The following is a 17,121-nucleotide window of genomic DNA, read 5'->3' as shown; positions in this document are numbered from 1 at the left end:
ATATATATATATATATATATATATATATATATATATATATATATATATACACACATACATACATACATACATATATATACACTTATAGTAACATAACATGACATATATAAATATACTTAAGTTAAAAATATACAATCTTGAGTTTCTTAATACTTATAACCTTGATATATATAAAACTCACACACACACACACACACATATATATATATACAAACTAATAAATTATGGTGTTAATTTATGTGTAAAATACGTCATTACCGGTTTCGGGTCGGTTAGAGCCAAACCGACCGGCTAACCGGTAACCGTCAACTTTACCGGTTCGGAAATCGGTAACCAGAACCGGTTCCGGTTCGGGGTCAACCAGTTGACAGGCCTCCCTATGACTTACAGCCTGTTTGGATAGTTATTGCCCACAACTGTTATATTGTATTGTGCTGTTAATTTAAATATAAGATTTGTTTTAATTGTTACTTAATACTGTATTGTATCATTAAATTCATAACGAACGATTTGGTGTGATCGCGTCATTATCTTATCTTTTTTTCTTACTTTGTCTTTCTCTATTATCCAATAATTCTATTTTATCTAATACCATACCTTTTTATAGTAGTTCTATCCCGTACCCTATTTTTTTTGTAGGTTTATTCTTCAAATTGATGATGTTTGATACTATGTAATGACGAGAAATAATTCAATCTATCCAAACGTTTTATGCATCAAAATAATAGAATATGATACGATACAACATAGTACAAGATAACACGTTACATTATGAAACTATATGTAACAACCATCCAAACAAATTAAAGTGTTAGTATTTAGATCAATTTGCTCGTATCTTGACTATTTTACATATATACTATTTCCTGCCATATCCAATAACTTTTTCTATTTATAATTTAAATACATAAAAAGAAACCACCGTAGTACTTTTTATTTTCATTGAAATTCAACCTAAAACCTCATATTTTTCACCCACGTTCCTAGATTACCACCACACCTTTGGATTGATTAATAAGTTACACTTCTCCATTTCATTTAGTGTGAATATATCTTATTTGTAATTTTAAATAATATATAGTTACAAACTCATGTTATTAAAGGAAAAAATAAAAAGTTCTAAAAAATGTTAACGAATTGTTGAAATCCTTCAACCTTTAACGTACGTCTTGATGGAGATAATGAGCATTTTAATATCATATTAAAGTTCCATATTCATTCATCAGTCAATGACCATAAAGATGTAACCATTTTCACACGTTTTGGTGCCATAACATGGCAATTACTTTTGTCCTTCCACTATCTCATTACTCATATGAGTTGTGGAGGAATGTGGTTTTATTTTTCTTTGTAACCTCTTACTCATAATTCCCCCATATTTTTCATATTTACATCACTTTAATACCCAACTAATCCACTCTTTCATCCAATTCAATTCACAAAAATGAATTCTTCAACTATAGATAGTTTGTCATCCTTACCTTATGGGTGTGAGAAAAATATTGGAGAGTTCTTGAAAAAGTGAGGATAAAAGAGAGTAATTTTATGTTGAAGGAATGTGTTCTTGTTGGTGGAGCTTTGAGGAAGGTGTTCTTTTTGGTGGAGCTTTGGACTCAACATCTTATCCAGAGTTGTTTAAGTCACACAACGTTAAGAAATTTGTTGTTTATTGGAGGGACAAGTCGAGTTATCTTCTTTGGACCAAGTAAAATTATCTTACAGTTGAGCTTGAATCTCTTTAAAGAGAGCGAGATATCCGCGCCTCAGCCTGAAGAATATTTATTTGCTTTGTTCTTCATTTTTCCATTTTGTTTTTCAACTGTAATTTATTGTAATTTGTGGTATATTCACCAACATGTCTCATATTGGAAATCTGGTACTCTCTCTGTCAAAATTTATGTGTCATATATAGTTTGGATTTCGAGAGTCAAATTCTTTAATTTTGATCATAAATTCAGACATACAACTTTAAGTCTTTTAAAAAAAATCTATATATTTGAAAATTACGTAAAAAATATTATAAAAATAATAATTAGTAATTTAAAATATTTAAAATTCATATGAAAAACTAAGATCAACGAAAAATATTTTTAACTCTTGAAATCTGAAATACCTTAAGAAAGAATCTTTTGATAACGAACACGATATTTCTTTAATGGACCTACTTGCTAAGAATTTTAAACTTGAATGATTAAACTGAAGAATAATAATAGTAATACTAACAATAAATGCACCAGTTGAATATATTTAAGGCCTGCTTTACCGTAGTTTAGTTGATTTTTCCTTATTCTCTTTCCATAAGAATTCCTTAACCTCCTGCTAAAATTTTGCTTTCTTAATCTTTACTGTTCCAGTCTTTCAGATAAGCATTTGGAACAATTGTCCCTGTGTCACTAACTATTGTTCCTTTATTCCAAAGAGTTGCTCCTTTTTTGTTGCCATTTTTTAATTGGATCACCCAAAAACTTAAAAACAACAGAATAAGACTACAGAAAGGCCAAAAGAAGCTTCTTTTCTGCATTAACAAAACCCCTGGTGGCCTGAACCAAAACCAAAGTTGCTTTTTTCTCTGTCACTTGCTCAATATTTTCTTGTGAATTTTTTTTCCTTTTCTTTTAAGCTGTATTTGTCCATGTCTATACCAGTAGCACATGATTACATTGGTTTATCAGAAACTACTTCTTCTTCTTCTTCATCTTCATCACCTACTGATTGTGAGGATCTTGAAAAAAATAATGTTATGAAGCTAAAGGAGACTGAGTTGAGACTTGGGTTGCCAGGTTCTTGGTCACCAGAGAGAAAAGCAGCAAGTGGATTGTCTCTTTTTGGGAAAGATTTGGAAGATAAGAATACTACCCCTTTGAAGAGGGGATTTTCTTATAACATTGATGTCTCTAAGAAAGATCATAAGGCTGGTCTTCAAGCTAAAAGGCCTGTTGAAGAAAAAAAGTCTACTCCAGCTAATGGAAATGGTGTTGTTTCTCATGCTTCTAAGTAAGTTTGCCTTTTTCTTGTTATAAATTGTCTGGTACTTTGTTTTGCATGTTGATAGGAAAAAAAGGGGAGAAAAACAGTCTTTGTGACCTACAAAAAGTTATGTGCCATAGCATATTGTATTTAATGAATTTCAAGTGGAGTGGAATCAAGGCATAACTATTGTTGTTGACATAGGTTTCTCTTTTTTTGGTGTAATTGAATTGGATGGACTTGCAATCTGAGGCCTGGCTCTACCATTACAAGATGCTAATGTACCCCTGCTAATTTTTTTCTAGTACCAAGACCAAATATATTCACTTAATAATTTACTCCGTGTATCCCACTTTATGTGATACAGTTACTGTTTGGAGAGTCAAATGAGTTTTTCCTACATTGTGATTTGTTGTATGCCTTTTAGATATTTTGAAGGGTTAATACTTTTTATTTGGTTTCTATTTATGTAAATTTTATTTAATAAAACTTGAAGATTCATGTTCCAATTCGCATTGTAAATTAGATAATATGACCCTTATGAATTATGGAGGGAGTATATTATCGAGTCTTTTTGCTGCTGAGTCACTGCAAGAGGCCTGAAGGGGTGAAATTGACCTGTTCCCCTGCTACTTTTTGTAATTCTAGAACACATATCCTTACAAATAGCATGAATATATTGAGTCTTGTTGCTGCGTCTTGTATAATTTGGTTATGGATTTCTACTATTAGCCGAATAACTGGATTACTGTTATGTTGTGTATTAGGGCACAAGTTGTGGGATGGCCACCAATTAGATCATTCCGCAAGAACACCCTCGCCACCAATTCGTCAAAGAATAACGAGACTGAGGGAAAATCAGGGAGAGAGTGTCTTTATGTTAAAGTTAGCATGGATGGTGCTCCATACCTGAGAAAAGTCGATGTCAAAACGTACACCAATTATGCAGAGCTCTCATCAGCTCTTGAGAAAATGTTCAGCTGCTTTACCATTGGTATAAATCTCTCTCTTTATGGAACGTAAAGATCAAACACTCATGCATTGTTTTGGGAGGCATCAAATTTCCAACATGAAAAATATCTGCTATTTTCATTCAAATTAGGGGGATAACTTTTGGCTGGAGCAACCAAAAATTGTCATCTTTCTCAATTCCCATTTTTGCACTTCATTTTCTTGCTTTACTTTTCATCGGTTAAGTCTGTGATTAGTAGGATAACAGTGGTCTTTATTGGAACCAATACATTATCTTTGTTATCCTGTTCTCTTTTTTTTTGTTTGTTCCTTTAAAATAAGAATTTGACTATTACTCCGTATGTAGTATGAAGCTTGATAGCATGCTTCTTAGGTTCATGCAGAGGGGTGCAGCCTCTTTTTTCCTTTTCTCTCTATCAGTTTCATCACTTGTTATAGTAGAACACCACAATCTTATGAAACATTGAAACTGATAAGCATTAGTTTCATGTATCCATCTTAGTGATACATGTTTTCGGTAACCGTGTTCAGGGCAGTGCACCTCTGACGGGCTTCCTGAGCGAGAGGGGCTTACTGAAAGTCACTTGATGGATCTTCTTAATGGTTCCGAGTATGTGCTGACTTATGAAGATAAGGATGGGGATTGGATGCTTGTCGGTGATGTTCCTTGGGAGTAAGTTTTTCTTCCAATTATGCAACATTCTTTTCTATGATTCAAAAATGAATTAAGTGATTTTTTGTCAAGTTTGCTCTATTTGGATGGCTTGCATTCCGTGTTATCAAAGGCGAAAAGCGTTAGAAAACACTCCAGGTCCATAGGGGCTTTTATTTAGAAAGTGCAATTAAAGTTTGGGCTTTAGTTAGAAAAGGCACAACGAAGAACAATAACAAAAATGTATATTTAGTACAAGCAAAAGTGACAACTTCATTCATAGTAATTTTATTCACAACTAATATATCTTTTTGCCAATCATATTTGTTGTTTAGTACTGCTCTATTCAAGATAGAACTTACGGGCAATGAGGCGCATAACTTAGTGCGTTGCCTACATCGAAGCGCAACCTAAGTGTGGGAAAGCGCCTATCCTGAGCTTTAGGGCTTAAGCGCGCCTCAAATGATCCTTTGGGAACACTACTTACATCGGGGAAAATATGTTGTTACATTCGAATATGTTGTTGCAACGTAACAATAGCAGCTTGGACTCTACATTAGGTTTTTTCTTTTCTGATTTTTTCCTTGTTCTATATCAATCTTTTCCCCTGTTTCAGATCTTCAAATCAGGATCCAGATTGGTTGATGTTTTAAATGCTCAATTCATCATCTATGCATCTACTTACTGTTTGATTTGGATATTGAAATAGGATGTTCATAGACTCATGCAAGAGACTGCGGATAATGAAAAGCTCAGAGGCAATTGGACTAGGTATCTCCTATCCGTGATATCTTGTGCTATATGCAATGTACCACTTGCTTGTGCCTACGCCTGCAATTATGTTATGACAACTCGCCCCTTGCACGGGGAAAACTGTCTTATAGTCCCGTATAACAAAAATCCCTTCTTTTTTACATTGCATGGATCGTTGGATAATTAAAGTGTCTCTTTCTGAGCTTGTTAACTTTAAATTGGGTTTGGAATGACTCAATTGAATCTCTTGCTTTGCAGCTCCAAGGGCCATAAGCAACTGCAAGAACCAAATTGTTGCCTGAAGTTGCTCTGAAGACAGGAAGATTCATACAATGGGAAAAGCTTGTGTAAAAAATTATCCTTCTTATCTAACATAGCATATGGGTTTAGCTTAAATATGTAGCATTCCATGAAGGGAAGAACTGCCTTGTCAGAATATACGATCAACTATATCCAGATTTTTGTAGGCTGAAAATATATCTCTGTTGAAATTGTTAAGTGCTAACCTTTTATTTTTATTTTTATTGTCTTGTACTTCTAATGGTGGATTAAAATGAGCTTAAATGAAATGACATGGACAATGAAGATTCATAATAATGGTACTTCTGGACTGATGGCTAGGTTGTCGGTGGCTGAAAAATGTAGTACCCTTCAATAGGATATTGCATATGTAATGAGTTTCAAGTGAAATGGAATCAAGGTTACTAGGCTTAAGTCGCTTAACAAACTCTTTAACCTTTTGAATAGGCAGTCCATGTTGAAGAGTACACTTAAGAAGTGTCAAGATATCGTCACCAAATACTCAAAAACCATACACGCATGTTGCCTATTTGGACCTGAGTGCGTAAAATGGTCCACTAACCTCCGCTGAGGTGACCACACTCTGAAGATTAAATGAAACGATAGGTAACCATTGTTAAACTCGTTTCTTGTCTAATGCAATAATAACATCAGTATCCAAGTTAAAGCAATCAATAGCAATTTATATGAGAACAGGTTTGCTCATAAAATTTGGTGTTACCCATTTGACAAAATATTTCCCCACTGAAGATCCAATGGTGCAATGCAAGAATGATATTTTATCTTTTACCCTAACTCCACTCATACTATTTTTAGGTTTACCATTCAAATTGCGGACGGGTAACATTATGTAAGGACATAAAAGGATACAATCTATTCAAATGTTATATTTATCAAAACAATACAACAAGATATAATACAACACAACATAATACATACATTATGATCCAAACAGAGTGCAAGGATACTGCTTAGTTAAACAAAGAAATAGTATAGAATTATGAGTTGGAAAACTGCTTTAAGACCTTCGTGGTTGGTTCAACCTGTTTTTCCCAACTTTGGGTCGCCGAAACTTTGGTGGTTCCCGACCATCTTCTCTCTGCCTTTGAAGCTTCGACTCCTCCCTCTCGAATCGTTCCAAACATCGCCAGTACTGAATCGCTACATTTATCACCTTCTTCATACTCACTGAGTTTTGACCTGAAAAACCCTTGTACTGAAAATACTCTTCTCCTAACTCTTCCCACAATCCTGAGTTCCGCATATGGTCTATAGATCTCTTCAAAACATATCGATCCAACGGCTCGTCCACCCAAAGGAAGTGGCGGATCTCCTCGGATGCAAAGTCTCCCAACATATGGTGAGGGACTCTACGATCAGGCCTTGGTATTTTGTTTGTGTACATGTCAAGACCCTTGTATACTTGCATTTTATCTGAGTTGATGATTTTAGGGAAGAAATGAGTGGCTAAGTCGATTGAGAACTTGAATTTTCCAGCAGCAGTGGGCCCCTTTACGACGACTATTTTCTCTTTTGTGTGTTTATGGCAAAATTCTCCGTCAGAAGAAGACTTCTTCATACTTTGTTAGTTGTGGAGTGTCTGTTCTCTTCTTGTTATTTGGTAAAGTTGAAGATACAAAAATTGAGAAAAAGACCAAAATAGTACATTATCTTTGGGTTTGGACATAAAATTATACATATTCTTTCACACGAAAGACTAATAAGACATTATGTTTGCGTAAGTATGCGACTTTTAGTCAAACTCCTAAATATTTTTTTAGAAATTTAATGAAAAAGAACAAAAATGCCCCTGAACTTTTAGAAAAGATATAAAAATACCCTTTATTCATCTATTTTGCTAAAACTACCCCTCAATTCAACTTTTTGGCTCATTTATTCCCTTTGACTAACGGACAACACTAATTTTTTTTTAAAAAAATATTTAAATTACACATGACATTTTATTACTGAAAAATTGATTTATTTTTTTAAAAAGAAATCTGAAAAATCGTTATTTGTAGAATAAGGAAAAATAATTTTTCAAACCCCATTTTTTTAAAAAACAAATGTAGTAAGCCTTTTATATATATATAAAAAAAAACAGAATTGGATTTTCATTAAAACATGTGGAATTTTTTTAAATTTGGAAAACTTTTTTTTAACGGGTGGAAACCCCATTTTTTTTTGAAAATTCAATTTTTAAATATGAAAAACTGATTGTTTTTTTAAGTAAAATGTGCAAAAATAATACTCCATAATTTTCTTCTAGATTTAAAAAAAGACAGCCGCTTTTTTTTTTTTAAACACGCTTTTTCCATAAAAAATTTAATTTTTTTTTCGTGATTTTTATAAAAATCAGCTTTTTGCATTTTGAAAATAAAAATAAAAATTAGTGTCGTCCGTTAGTCTAAGGACATAAATCAGCCAAAAAGTTGAATTGAGGGATAGTTTTAGCAAAATAGATGAATAAAGGGTATTTTTATATCTTTTCTAAAAGTTCAGGGGCATTTTTGCCCTTTTCCGTTATATTTTAAAAAGATATTTGGGACTTTGACTAAAAGTGCACCACTTATGCAAACATAATGTACTATTAGTGCTCCATGTGAAAAAATATGTATAATTTTAGGTTCAAACTCAAAGATAATGTACTATTTTGGTCCTTTTCTCTACAAAAATTACAAGGAGAAACAAGAAAAGAAAGAAGATTGAAGGGTTGAGAGTCTGATAGGCTTCTATTTGGGCCATTCTAAATTTTGGCCCTACAGAACTGAATCAAACATTTGCATTGTTGTCCTTCTTTAATTCATGTCCCAAAAAATATTTTCGTAGGACATAAATTTATATTCTTGTATCATAATATTCACAAGTTATGCATTGATATGACTTCAGTTTCTAAAGAACTTACCCCCACTGGACCGGCTGCCAAAGGAAAGATTAAAGACCAGCCCATTTTAAGGACAAAATTAAAGATCGACCATTTCAAGAATAAAACGTCCAATTTTATGCATTTTAATTGGGTCATTTACACTTTTTCGTCCTATTTTGTGCTAGTCTTTAATTTTTGTCCTCAAGATAAAAAACTTTTTCGGCGCATAAGTTTATATTTTTACATTATAATATCCCACAAGTTATGTCCCGTGCCTTTAAAGAACTTATGCCCCTGCTAGGCATAGTTCAATTTTAAAGGACAAAAGTTAAAGACCAGTCCATTTGACAGAGGGAGTAATTTGAGATACTCCGTTTCAATTTAAGTGTCTTACTTTCATTTTTGGTTATCCCCAAAAAGAGCACATTTTTCTATATTTACTAAGTTGACAATTTAAACATACTACATGACACTTTTATAACCATAAGATTTAACGGACATTTTAGTACATTATACACATTTTTAATTTATAACTACAAGATTCAGAAGTCTCTATTTTATTTTTTAATTTTCTAGCCTAGTCAAACTAAATCACTTAAATGGGGACGGACGGAGCAATTTAAAATTTTGTATATATGCATGAATACCAACTCTTGTACAATTGTTTTCGTCACTGTGGGGGTAGCTGATAGTTGAGAGCATTTAAACTCATTAAAAACAATACGATACGCATTACATCATCTTCAATTCTTCATTATACCGTACCATTTCTTCCTCCTTAGAATTAGCTTGAGAGACAATGGCTTCACCAATGGACTTTGATCAGCCTCCCAATTCACCTGTTTCTTCAGCTCCATCTTTCGCCATAAGACCAAATAATCATAACACCACCTTCTTGAGAAGTATTTCCACAAAAGAACCCTCAAATTTCACCGAAGAACTAACGTATAGCCCGCCACGCTTAAGCACTTCAGTTCTTCCTTCCAATACATACAACCCTCAGCCTTCAACTCCTCGCCTTTCGTTCACACTCAACAACAAGCCCACAAAGTCTGTCGACGATCATGACTTTCATCATCAAACCACTTATAGGTGCATTTCATCTGTCCTTAAAAAGGACGGACAGATCTTGTCCGTGGCTTTATACAACGGCCTTGTGTACACGGGATCTCAGGCAAATGTAATACGCGTGTGGAAGTTGCCTGAGTTTACTGAGTGTGATCATCTTAAGACGAGAGCGTCTATGGTGGTTTCGTTACAAGTGTCGAATGATATAGTTTATGCTGCCTATGCTGATTGTAAGATTAGGGTGTGGCGTAGGACTTGGGAAGGAGCTATCAAGCATGTTCGAGTTGCGACTATTCCGAAGGTTGGAAGTTATGTCCGGAGCTATATCTCTGGTAGAGATAAGATGGTAAAGTTTTTCTATCCTAAATATTTGTCGTTTTAAGAAATTGAATTTGTTTCAAAATATTTGACGTTTTAGAAAAACATCAAGCATGTATTATCTTTTTGTTCGAATTCATCGTTATTGCTTTAACAAGTGGAGTATTGGTTATTAAGTGAGATGTTTAAGCAAGAGATAAAGGATAATTTGCGATTGATGTCATTTCTAAAATGTGTGTAAAAAGTTTAAAAAACAAATAATATGAACCGAATGTAATACTTATACAGTGCTCCCTCCGTTCAGTTTTACTTGTTCAGTATATCAAAAATAGATGTACACTTTTAGTTGTTTAGTTTAGAAAATCAAGAGTATATTTACCATTTCGTGCCTATTTTACCCTTGTTATTAATTATTGGATTGAAAACCTCAAGGAATTGTTAGTGGCTGCACAACTTTTAAAGTATGTTTGATTTTTATAATATTAGGGGTGATATAGTAAAATTGTTACTCATTTTATTTACTGCTCTTTAAGGGGTGTGCCAAGTCAAATATAAACAAGTAAATATGAACCGGGGAGTACTACATTTATTCTTATTTTGCTTTGGAGTAGTTAACTATTAATGCACATGCTTTAATATTGGTAGAACGTACTGTGAGCCTGGCATACTGCTTCTCTCACTCTGTAATCCTCTACCAGAGTAACATGCTGTAGGGAAATTTTGTTATGCATGGTAACCTTTTTATCAGCCTGTTATATGATTCTATTTTTCTTTCTTAATCATACATCGTTGAGTTTTTATAAAAACCAAATATAGATTAGGATTATGTGACAAAAGATGGTCCAACATAGCCTGTAGTGTTAGTGTTATGATTTCATTCAAATTCAATATTTTTTGTTCAAACTCTCTCTCTCTCTCTCTCTCTCTCTCTATATATATATATATATATATATATATATATATATATATGTGTGTGTGTGTGTGTGTGTGTGTTAAAATATTAATTAAAGTACATATAATACATTTCAAACCCAATGAATTAAATGATATATTGTGACAAAAGTTTCAACTTGACCTATAACCTATAAAGGTCAAATGTTGAATTTGTTTCCGGCTTTCCCCATATATGTAGTGTTGCATCATAGAGTGATGTATCGTAAAAAATGCTGCCTTTGATTTCTTGTATTGCCATAGCCCATGAGGTATAAGTTTCCATGACAAATTAAATCATTTTTTCTCCTTTCCCTTCTACACCTAGTAATCTACTATAAAGCCTCTCTTCTCATTTTTTGGATCTGTATATACACATAAATAGCTATGATTTTGAAGGGAGTATGGACTTGTATGCTTAAATGTTATTGATAGAAAGCCTTTTTTGGTGCATAAATCAGGGATATGCATTTACGGATGGTAGGCATGTTTTGCACCGACACTTATATTTTGCTAACAAGTTGAACTGTCTTTTTCTGTCTTAAAATTTTATTAAACTTATTTATCTGTTCAAAAGTATCTGTATTTGGTTTGAGTTTGGACTGGAAAAGAGTTGAATCCACTATTGCTTTAGACATTTTTTAGCACTGTATTAAACATTGACTTGGACAGTTCTGGGAGCATATTTATTACACATGCAACTACTGCTTTGTGATTAAAGCACTGCAGCATCTAATTTAAGCCCTTTGCTAGCCTCTAATTTAATGCATACTTGAAGCCTTGAGATGCTTTGTCTAACCAGAATAGTAGTTCATAATCTTCACTTTACTGTGTAGCTAGAAAAATTAATGTCTTTATTGAATTATGACAGATGAAGCATATGGGACCAATATCTTCACTGGCAATTAACATATCAGATGACATTCTTTATTCAGCTTCCCTTGATAAAACAGTAAAAGTATGGCGAATTTCGGACCTCAAGTGCATAGAAACAATCCAAGCCCATAACGATCCGATAAACGCCATTGTTGTTGGTGACGATGGTGTCCTTTATACTGCTTCTGATGATGCCACGGTTCGAGTATGGAGACGAAATTTCTGCAGTGGAGATAGGCCACATTCCCTCACTGTGACTCTACCAGCAAAATGTTCACCAGTAAAGACATTAGCCTTAACAAATGATGGTGGGGTACTTTATGGAGGGTGCAGTGATGGTTACATTCATTATTGGCTGAAAGGTTTGTTAGGATTTGCCCTGAATTTCTTACCTTATTTGGATTCTACTATAACTGTGTTTTACATAAAAAAAGGTTCAATATTTATCCCTTCTTGGAGGGGAAGTTTTGCACCTCTATAAATTGAGGATCTTTCCTTCATACGGCAAGTCGGCAACACAATAGCACATCCGCAATATAATCCTTTAGGTTAAAGAGTTTTGTTTAGGGGGAGATTATATTCGCGATAATTCTATATTTTCTTTTATTTTAATTTTTCATATTTAGGTTAATCGACCAAACCAACTTGGAGTATTATACTCTTTTTCTAGTATAATAGTCTTTGTTGTCCAATTTATTATCGTTCAAAATTTACAATTATTAGCTTCAACATGACGTCTTGTTATTTTGATCCCAACAAGGTTGGTTCTCAGGGCAATTACAATATGGTGGTGCACTTCTTGGACACACACATGCTGTGATGTGCTTGGCCAGTATTGCTAATTATTTGGTCAGTGGCTCAGCTGACTCAACATGCAGGGTGTGGTTGAGGGAGCAACAAGATTGTCAACATGTTTGTGTGGCCATTTTGCAAGGTCACAGAGGGCCTATTAGGTGTGTTACCGCATTCCCTGGACGAGTGAACGAGGAGACCGAAGATGGTTGCACCATTTGCACAGGAAGTCTTGATGGAGTCCTCAAGATGTGGCGTGTGAGACGCACCAGCTGTAGCTATAACAAAGGTTCTTCACAGAATGTTTGTGAATATTTTGAGATTGCTTAAATCAGGACGACCCGAGATTGCTTAAATCAGGACGACCCTTTAATTTTTCCAGCGAGATGTGTTATTTCTAACCATAGACGGATCCAAAATTTAAATAACGGTGCAGACATAGTATTAGTATCACTGACTGTCCAATTGTTTGTGACCATATTTAGCTACACAGTCGCCCTGTTTTCAACTTTGACATAGAGAGAGTAGAAGAGGCCAATGAATTCTTTACACCCTGTCTTCACAGATTATAGTTCAACTTTCCTTTTAATTTGTATTAATATCTAAATTTTCTATCGGTTGACTCTGTAATTCACTATATATAGTTTTTCTATTTTTACCATTGAGTGGTTGCTCATTGTACTGAATCCATATCAAATAATATTTCCGCGGAGTTTATGTTTTCCTTACTAACAATTTAAAGCTTTTAAAGACAATTTACACAATTCAATACAGTACCAGAGTAAACGGCCCCATTTAAACAGTATAACAACACGAAACATTAGTGAAAATGTATGCCCTGCCACTTCAATATTTAGTCAGCTTCGTGACATTCTTGATCGAAGAAATTAAAGTAAAACACTAGGACACTAACAGAGTGGGAGAACTTGCCAAGCTACTAAACATGTTAGAAATGAAGCAAGCAAATTGTCTGCTTGAGCCAAATGCATTAGCTGAGTTTCAAAGTAGGCTTAATGATCGATCACCTGATACCGTTCCCGACTGTTATCCCCGATTAGCAAAGGGCCTGAGAAACTTTCTACTTATGAGTAGCTGGTATAGAATCAATGGGTGATGGTTGGTTATAATTTTGAATTCGTTATAATATGTTTGCTCTAGTTTTGGTTGTTTTTGATGTTGAAAACGTTACATCTCGATCGGAAAAAAACCAAGAGAAAAAGAAAGAATCAGAATTGATCGATAGATTTCTCGGAACAAACAAAAAGAAAACTAAAGATGAAACATAAATCATGGATCAATCCGGATTATGAACCATAAAAGCACCCCATTAAACCGATTACAATAATACCAGTTACAGCACCCATTATCCAAAGAGGAATACTTCCAGTAGCGTTGTCCATTTAGCCCACTTCGCTCCAAATTTTAACTAGTGGTCATGCTAGAGACATGACCTCAAACAGTAATTGTCATAGTTCTATCATATCTTTTATTTCATTTCTTCTGAAACAATCTCAAACACTTTTTGACTATCGATCTACTACCAGAAATTCAATGCATAATCTCAACACTCAATGTATATTTCTGAATAATATTTTTCTTTCCAAGAATAAAGTTTCAGCTCCTGTAAGTTTGTTGCTGGCTTTATTGTGGCTGCAACTGTAATTCCCTTCCTGTACCAGAATCCCAGTGATTGCTGTGAGATTGTCTTCGCTTTCGCAGCTGATAAATAGAGTAACATAGTAACTTTAAACCGACTAGGATTGCTATAATTATCAGAGCCGAGAATATAAGTGATTTGATTGAAGAGTGCTTGCACCCAAATATGATGCTTAGACACACCATAGGGCTATTTGTCGGGGAAGTGACAAATTCAGAATTTAGACGCGGTGAATTTTGAATTGAGAGAGCGCGTACTGAAATCAAGATTGGGTATAGTCTTTCATAAATGGTTAGCCCTTCCCCCTTGCACATAAATATGAAGAAGCTTTTCTGATTACTGTACGTATTCCTAACTTGCTCATTGATTGATACCATTTGGTCACGACATTTTCTCCTGAATCAAGTATAGCATTCTTGAAATTTGTGTCAAAAGTTGGCAAAAGAAAAAGTTTCTTTCCATGGAATAGTTCTGTCTGTATGATTGTGGCGTACCTTTTGCAGATACCGTATTAATTAGTATGTGTATTATACTCCATCCTTTCCAAAATGCTTGTCGCTAACTATTTTTTAAGTAGTAAACTATATAACTTTGACTAAGCGAGTTTAAGCATATTATTTTTTATTTGATATGAGAAAAATTGGAATAAATGCTTTTCGGATAGTTTTTGCATATCTAAATTTTAATTTATAAATATTGAATTAATTATAATCTAATTCAATTTTAGCTCAAAAAATTAGTAAAGTTGACTCTTGTGAAGCGAAATGTGGCAACAACTTTGGCACGGATGGAGTAGTAAAGATCATATGTATGATCTTCTCATTGCTTTCTCCTATAATTAACTCGAAAGTAAGAGAATTAAAGCATATGCATTTTCGCTAGTGTTTGAAGTTTCTGAAAAGTAACTAATCATATGTATTTCATACGATAAATTTATGGGGAATCTTTGAAAAAGAATTTCCTTTATGAGAAATAAAATATACTCCACAATCCACATGCTATCTTTGGGATCTACTTTTTGATTCTACACTGTTTCTCAAGATTTTATTCATTAATCTAATTAAGGAAAAGGTCCATATATACCCCTCAACTATTCGAAATTGCACGTATTTGTCCGTCGTTTAAAGGTCGGTTCACTTATGCCCTTAATGTTACGTTTTGGTTCACCCATGCCCTTGAGTTAACGGAAACCTGAAAAAAATATTAGAGGGCAAATTTGTGCAGTTCCACATAGTATAGGGGCATATTTGATCCACTGAAATTCCTAAATATTATGGCACAAAAACAACAATATGACACAAAATATCACTGCATTCCAAAACATAAAAAACATTTGCAATTACAATCCATGCATCTAACATTACATTACATCTAAATTATACAACTAAAAGATCAAATGCAATTACAACCATCTGTTAAAGATTATTTTCACAAACAAGAGCACCATTTTATCTTTTTAAAAGATTTGTTTTACTAATAATGATATCTTTTTTTTTTGTCAATTTGTTGATGACCTGGATAGATCTTTCTAGATATTTTTCGTCTTCCCAGTCCCAATATCTAAACGATAATGCATGCAACAACTGCATATTGTACCAATAGTTCTTAGATTTTTTTTTGTAGTGCACTTTATGCTAGTCAATGATTTTTTGGTACTGTATTTTGAAACTCCACACTTATCGTGTAACCCACACTTTGCTCTCTTATTCTTTCACTTGTTTATGAAATGTCAGAAGCTTTGAGTTCTTCAAATAGTTTTGGAAGGGTTCGTCACTCCATCTCACATCATGGACTCCAAATAATTCTACTAAATTTATGTTATGCGTGGAATTCGCGAAAGGGCTGCATCACATTAAATTTTATGTAAGACCATATAAATCCCTAATATGTAATATTCTCTCTATTATTGCTATCAAAATTTCTGCACTGCGGGAGATGTTTTTTCAGGTGTCATAAGTCTAATGTAAGTTATCTCTTTTTCCTTGTGATTTTTTTGTATGTATCCGTAATGAATTTTTTTTATGTTTATGTTTTGTGCGGCGTGCATTATCGTATAGATATTGGGATTGGGAAGACGAAAAATATCTAGAAAGAACTATCCAGGTCATCAACATATTGAAAAAAGAAGAATATATTATCATTAGTAAAACAAATCTTTTGAAAAGGTAAAATGGTGCTCTTGTTTGTGAAAACAATCTTTAAAAGATGGTTGTAATTGCATTTGATCTTTTAGATGTATAATTTAGATGTAATGTAATGGTGGATGCATGGATTGTAATTGCAAATGTTTTTTATATTTTGGAATGCAGTGATATTTTGTGTCATATTATTGTTTTTGTGTCATAATATTTAGAAATTTCAGTGGATCAAATATGCCCTATACTATGCGGAACTGTACAAATTTGCCCTCCAATTTTTTTGTCAGGTTTCCGTTAACTCAAGGGTATGGGTGAACCAAAACGTAACGTTAGGGGTATGAGTGAACTGACCTTTAAACGACGGGCAAATACGTGCAATTTCGAATAGTTGAGGGGCATATATGGACCTTTTCCAATCTAATTAAGATGATTCTTGGCTGAAGAGGCCGACCCACATGAAAGGTGGGAGTGCACGCGCACTCGTTAGCTTCGAAATAATTATGTAAATATATGTGTATATACCTTGAGAAATTAGTATATATTTAATTGTGTACTCTAACAAACAAAAGTGTCTTTAGGGCACGTTGGTTGTAATCTGTTTCCCTTACATGTCACCCAGGATAGAAACCGAATGTCACTTTTAATTATTTTTTGAGCCTCTTTTTAGGAAAACAATAAGTGCTTTAAATGAGCTCCTCCAGATTCGAACATGCACCGTTAACATTTGTTGCACAGCCTTAGCCACTGAGCTATATCTTTCATTTGCTTCACTGTGTTAAATTTTATTTATTACTAAAAAATCATATTTGACCTATATACTTGTTTTTCGCCA

At 33.8% G+C, this 17,121-nt stretch overlaps 3 protein-coding genes across 5 annotated transcripts; 2 read left to right on the top strand and 1 right to left on the bottom strand.

Moving 5' to 3' along the window:
- Positions 1–2,287: 2,287 nt before the first annotated feature.
- Positions 2,288–5,842, top strand: LOC132040320 (auxin-responsive protein IAA27-like). 2 transcript variants are annotated; one of them, XM_059430960.1, is made up of 5 exons: positions 2,289–2,994; positions 3,735–3,961; positions 4,471–4,612; positions 5,301–5,362; positions 5,603–5,842. In XM_059430960.1, exons 1-5 carry the CDS (start codon positions 2,633–2,635, stop codon positions 5,644–5,646), a joined length of 837 nt encoding a protein of 278 aa, XP_059286943.1. In that variant the 5' UTR covers positions 2,289–2,632; the 3' UTR covers positions 5,647–5,842. The 2 variants fall into 2 exon arrangements, with proteins under 2 accessions (XP_059286944.1, XP_059286943.1); XM_059430961.1 differs by lacking the exon at positions 5,301–5,362 and having other exon boundaries at positions 2,288–2,994.
- An 820-nt stretch (positions 5,843–6,662) lies between these two features.
- On the bottom strand, positions 6,663–7,241 carry LOC132039454 (uncharacterized). Its single transcript, XM_059429932.1, has one exon. It carries the CDS (start codon positions 7,221–7,223, stop codon positions 6,663–6,665), a length of 561 nt encoding a protein of 186 aa, XP_059285915.1. The 5' UTR covers positions 7,224–7,241.
- Positions 7,242–9,191: 1,950 nt separating this feature from the next.
- Positions 9,192–13,218, top strand: LOC132040698 (protein JINGUBANG-like). 2 transcript variants are annotated; one of them, XM_059431356.1, is made up of 3 exons: positions 9,192–9,924; positions 11,698–12,064; positions 12,475–13,218. In XM_059431356.1, the coding sequence occupies exons 1-3, from the start codon at positions 9,310–9,312 to the stop codon at positions 12,822–12,824; spliced, it is 1,332 nt and encodes a 443-aa protein (XP_059287339.1). In that variant the 5' UTR covers positions 9,192–9,309; the 3' UTR covers positions 12,825–13,218. The 2 variants fall into 2 exon arrangements, with proteins under 2 accessions (XP_059287339.1, XP_059287338.1); XM_059431355.1 differs by having other exon boundaries at positions 12,463–13,218.
- The last annotated feature ends 3,903 nt before the right edge of the window (positions 13,219–17,121 follow it).

The sequence above is a fragment of the Lycium ferocissimum genome, chromosome 12, assembly GCF_029784015.1.
Source record: "Lycium ferocissimum isolate CSIRO_LF1 chromosome 12, AGI_CSIRO_Lferr_CH_V1, whole genome shotgun sequence".
NCBI lineage: Eukaryota > Viridiplantae > Streptophyta > Magnoliopsida > Solanales > Solanaceae > Lycium > Lycium ferocissimum.
The sequence above is the reverse complement of the archived record's forward strand: the minus strand, read 5'-3'. Positions and strand labels throughout refer to the sequence as shown.